Genomic DNA, 3,604 nt, shown 5'->3' on the forward strand with positions numbered 1-3,604 from the left:
CAGCAGCAACTGAAACTCTTTAGGTATTACCCTTCAACCTTTTTCATCCTAGCCTGGTGCTGGTCATTCTCCTATAACAAGGACTAATTTAAACAAATGGAGTGGATTCTGTTTTTATGGATTAAAGATCTATTGCTGTACAATTGCATTTCTAATCAGTCTTCGAAATGATTGCTGGATTTACTTGCACAAGATGACCAACTTTTCACTTGCTGAATTATTTTTTTCCTCCATAAAACATCTCTAGTATTGTAAATTCTTAGAAATGAATGTAGATTTACTGTTTTTTTCTCTGTGTAACATCTTTTCTTTTCTATTTATCCATCCCTGAAAGAAAAAGGTTCACATTCCTCCCAAGTGTACTTGTGTTCCTCTTACAAATTAGGCAAGAAGTCTCATTTTTGTGGTGCTTAAAAGTTGACAAAGGTTATCTAGGAAACAAAAACAGGTTAATTCAGCTACCCCTTTGTTTAATATACAAGGGGAGTGAATGCAGGCAAATATTGCTTCTTCATTCCTACTTAGCTCCAGAAACGCGTTTCCATTCCACCAGCCGAAGTAGGAAGTCCATAACCTTCATCAAATTAATAAAAAACTTAGTTTTAGATCAAGTCAAACTTTAAGTTAGCACACAAACTCCATTTTTTGATCAAACTAGTAGCCAGTCCATCAGCTCACCTCAGAAGGCTCTCTGAGGGAATATGAAGCCTTTGTCTCCTTTGGGAACTCTGAAACCAGGATTCCAATTCCTTGTCCTCTCTCACACAAGACCTTAAAAGCATCCTCGTCCGTGCGATCGTCACCGATATAAACAGGCACAACGTTTTTGCAGTCAGCAAACCCTGACAACCATTACAAGTAATTCAACTTGTTGACCTTGTTTTTGTTCAATGCAATGTATGTTCAGGCATTCAATTCCTTGGCCTTACCAAGAGATTCTAATAGGAACTCCAAGGCCTTCCCCTTGTCCCATTTAATGGTGGGGCGAATCTCCAATACCTACTTCATCGGATAAATCATAGCAAAAATAATTAGCACAAGCTAAATCCATGCTTAAGAAGGAAAATTAGTGTGACTAAAAGTGCCACCTTTCTCCCTTGAGTAATCCTTAACTTGGGGTATTCCTTTAACACTAGGCACACCTGCTCCACTAGCAAACCCCAATGCTGCATAAAGAATTTGCATAATAGAGCATGAGCAACTAATGAAGGAGAAGACATTGTTATTATAATTTATATGCATGGAGGGCGAAGTATAACTATGTAAGATCACTTTGCTGACCTTTTCTTCCACACATCTGAAGTGGACAGATACACAAAACTTGTTGTTCTCCACCTTGGCACCAGGAATGGGCTTGGTCTTCTCCAGTAACTTTTTGTGAACCTGATTAAAGGGAAATGATTCAGTGTGTATTAATTAGTATCATGAAAAGTTTCAAGGAAAAAAAAAAAGTGGAAATTGAAGAACCAACCTCATTCATTGCAGGTAGGAACTCACTTGCAGGTTGAAGGATAACATCTTTTTTCTGAAACACAGAATGAAATGGAGCTGAGCTAAATTTTATGTGCAGGAAAGGCTTTATTTGGAGGGAAAAGTACTACCTTGGTGTATTTGGTTCCTTTGGGAACTTTGATGTCCATGCCATGGCTTCCAGCGTAGAATAACTCGGTTAATTTTACAAAATCATATACCTGAAATTGATGCATGCATTAGAATTTAGTAGTTGAGTAGCAGAACAAGCAGGCGAAGTGTCAAGAAATTGCTGGCTACTTTGCTCCTGCAGCGCCCGCTCACAATTGCTGTCGGGAAGCACCGTGCGACCTCCTTCACCGCCGCTCTCATCTGAGCACAGAGATTGCAAACAGGCGATCAAAATCCCATCTTTTGCCTCTTTTTTTTTTCTTTCTTTCTAGCATTGATTTCATGAATGAATGCAGGGGAAGCTCACCGCTTCGGACATGAAGGCGGAGTCGGGATCGTCGACGATGGGGGAGAGAGTTCCGTCGTAGTCCAAGAACATCACGATTTGTTTCCCCTTCGTGGCGTTCATGATCTGCTCAAACTTGCTCAAAGCCGAGGGATGCTGAATCTGCTCCAAGCAAATGCAATTACGCGTCAGAACTGGAAAGATTCGAGCTTTTTGATCGTTTGAGATAACGGCGACTTACTATCCACGCGGAGTATTCGGGGATCTCGAGCTCGTCGGCGGGCGCTGCAGCCAGGGCGGCGGCCGCCTTCGCGTGGGTCGGAGAGGAAGCCTTCATCGACTCCACCCACCCGTTAGCCCGCCCTCCGCTGAGCTCGATGGAAGAATAATGCTTCTTCCTGATCGACGCGCCGCCGCCGCCGCTGCGCGGCGGCGGGTACGGCACCGCGGCCGGCGAGTTCGCCGGCGTTGCGATCCCCGGCATCGCCTCAGGCACCAACATGTTCTGGCTCGTCATTTTAACAGAAACCGGGGCGAAAATGTCAGAGAAGAAGAGCAAAGATCGGATTTCTTTTCCTCGTCCCGGTCGACCAAAAATAGGAGCTCCGAGGATTCCTCGACTCGGTAAAGCGGTGCGGGTAGTTGAGATCGGGAGTTAGCGATGGAGGAGGTGTCGCGGGGGCGGTGGATTTATGGGTGGCGGAGGGAGCAAGAGGACAAGGAAGGGTGGGTCCCGCCCGAGCTGGAAGCCTGGAACGGAGTAGAGCTCGGGCGGGCCCCTCACCGGTCCAAACCCGTCGACGTGGCGGCGGACGCAGCGCACGAGCGCGCTGTGCTCACGTGTTGACGGTCGGAGGCAATAAATCCAAGAAGCCTCTAATAATTAATTATTAATACGCATCCAAATAATTAATGAATCATTAACATTTAACCCTGCGTTTAGGGTATCTATTAATTAAATAGCTCTTCTTTTTTTATTCTTCCTTCAAATCTTCCAAGACAGTTTTAGTTTATCAACAAAGAACCACATTACCAATGTTACATGGTTTAATTGAGATTGAATTGTTTTAGGGCTTCAATACGCGCGGCATCAAGCAAGTTGCTCCACATATAAATGGCAAATTGTATTTGGATTGAATTAGTGTTGGACAGAATCGAGTTCTTGCTTATATTGTATTTTCTTTATGGAATATGTGTTGATTACTTTTGGAAGAATAAACTAATCGGGAACTATAATTATCAGCTTTTTGGAGTTGATTGCCCATGTTTTTAATATGTGAGATTCGGTGAGCCAAAGAAAAACAGAGAGTATAAGAATCCAACCGAAAGGGAAGAAGTTTGAAGACTATTTGAACTTGAGAAAGGTCATGAGCTCTCTAAGCTGCCAAAGGTTGTGTTTATTTCGAACTAAAGAAGCCAACATTGAAAGAATCAAAGATAGATATTCCAAAATTGATCAACACAAGCGACCAACTATCTCATTGAATGAAATCCTTCTTTTTGTTAGAAGATTTTTGCCAGTGAGGAGTGTTTGGGGTGAATGTAATTCTCCTTTTTGTTACCATTGTTGGAACGCTTTTATTAGTTTGATTGTCGTTAAATTTCATCCTCCAACACAAACCAAGGTCATTGCTTTTCCAAATTTAATAAACAAAAATATTGAAGAAATATTTTTTT

The 3,604-nt window shown here is 42.5% G+C and overlaps 1 protein-coding gene and 1 long non-coding RNA gene across 2 annotated transcripts; one reads left to right on the forward strand and one right to left on the reverse strand.

The window, feature by feature from the left end:
* Positions 1-347: 347 nt before the first annotated feature.
* On the reverse strand, positions 348-2,444 carry LOC122051746 (probable trehalose-phosphate phosphatase 6). The gene is made up of 10 exons (XM_042613006.1): positions 2,169-2,444; positions 1,949-2,089; positions 1,771-1,842; positions 1,602-1,691; positions 1,472-1,525; positions 1,282-1,383; positions 1,089-1,166; positions 930-999; positions 679-842; positions 348-574 (listed from the first exon to the last, which is right to left on the reverse strand). The coding sequence occupies exons 1-10, from the start codon at positions 2,442-2,444 to the stop codon at positions 518-520; spliced, it is 1,104 nt and encodes a 367-aa protein (XP_042468940.1). The 3' UTR covers positions 348-517.
* Positions 836-3,184, forward strand: LOC122051747. Its single transcript, XR_006131518.1, has 2 exons — positions 836-1,485; positions 1,571-3,184. It is a non-coding gene; the product is annotated as an uncharacterized LOC122051747 (long non-coding RNA).
* Positions 3,185-3,604: the final 420 nt, after the last annotated feature.

This window comes from Zingiber officinale, chromosome 3A (genome assembly GCF_018446385.1).
Source record: "Zingiber officinale cultivar Zhangliang chromosome 3A, Zo_v1.1, whole genome shotgun sequence".
Lineage (NCBI taxonomy): Eukaryota > Viridiplantae > Streptophyta > Magnoliopsida > Zingiberales > Zingiberaceae > Zingiber > Zingiber officinale.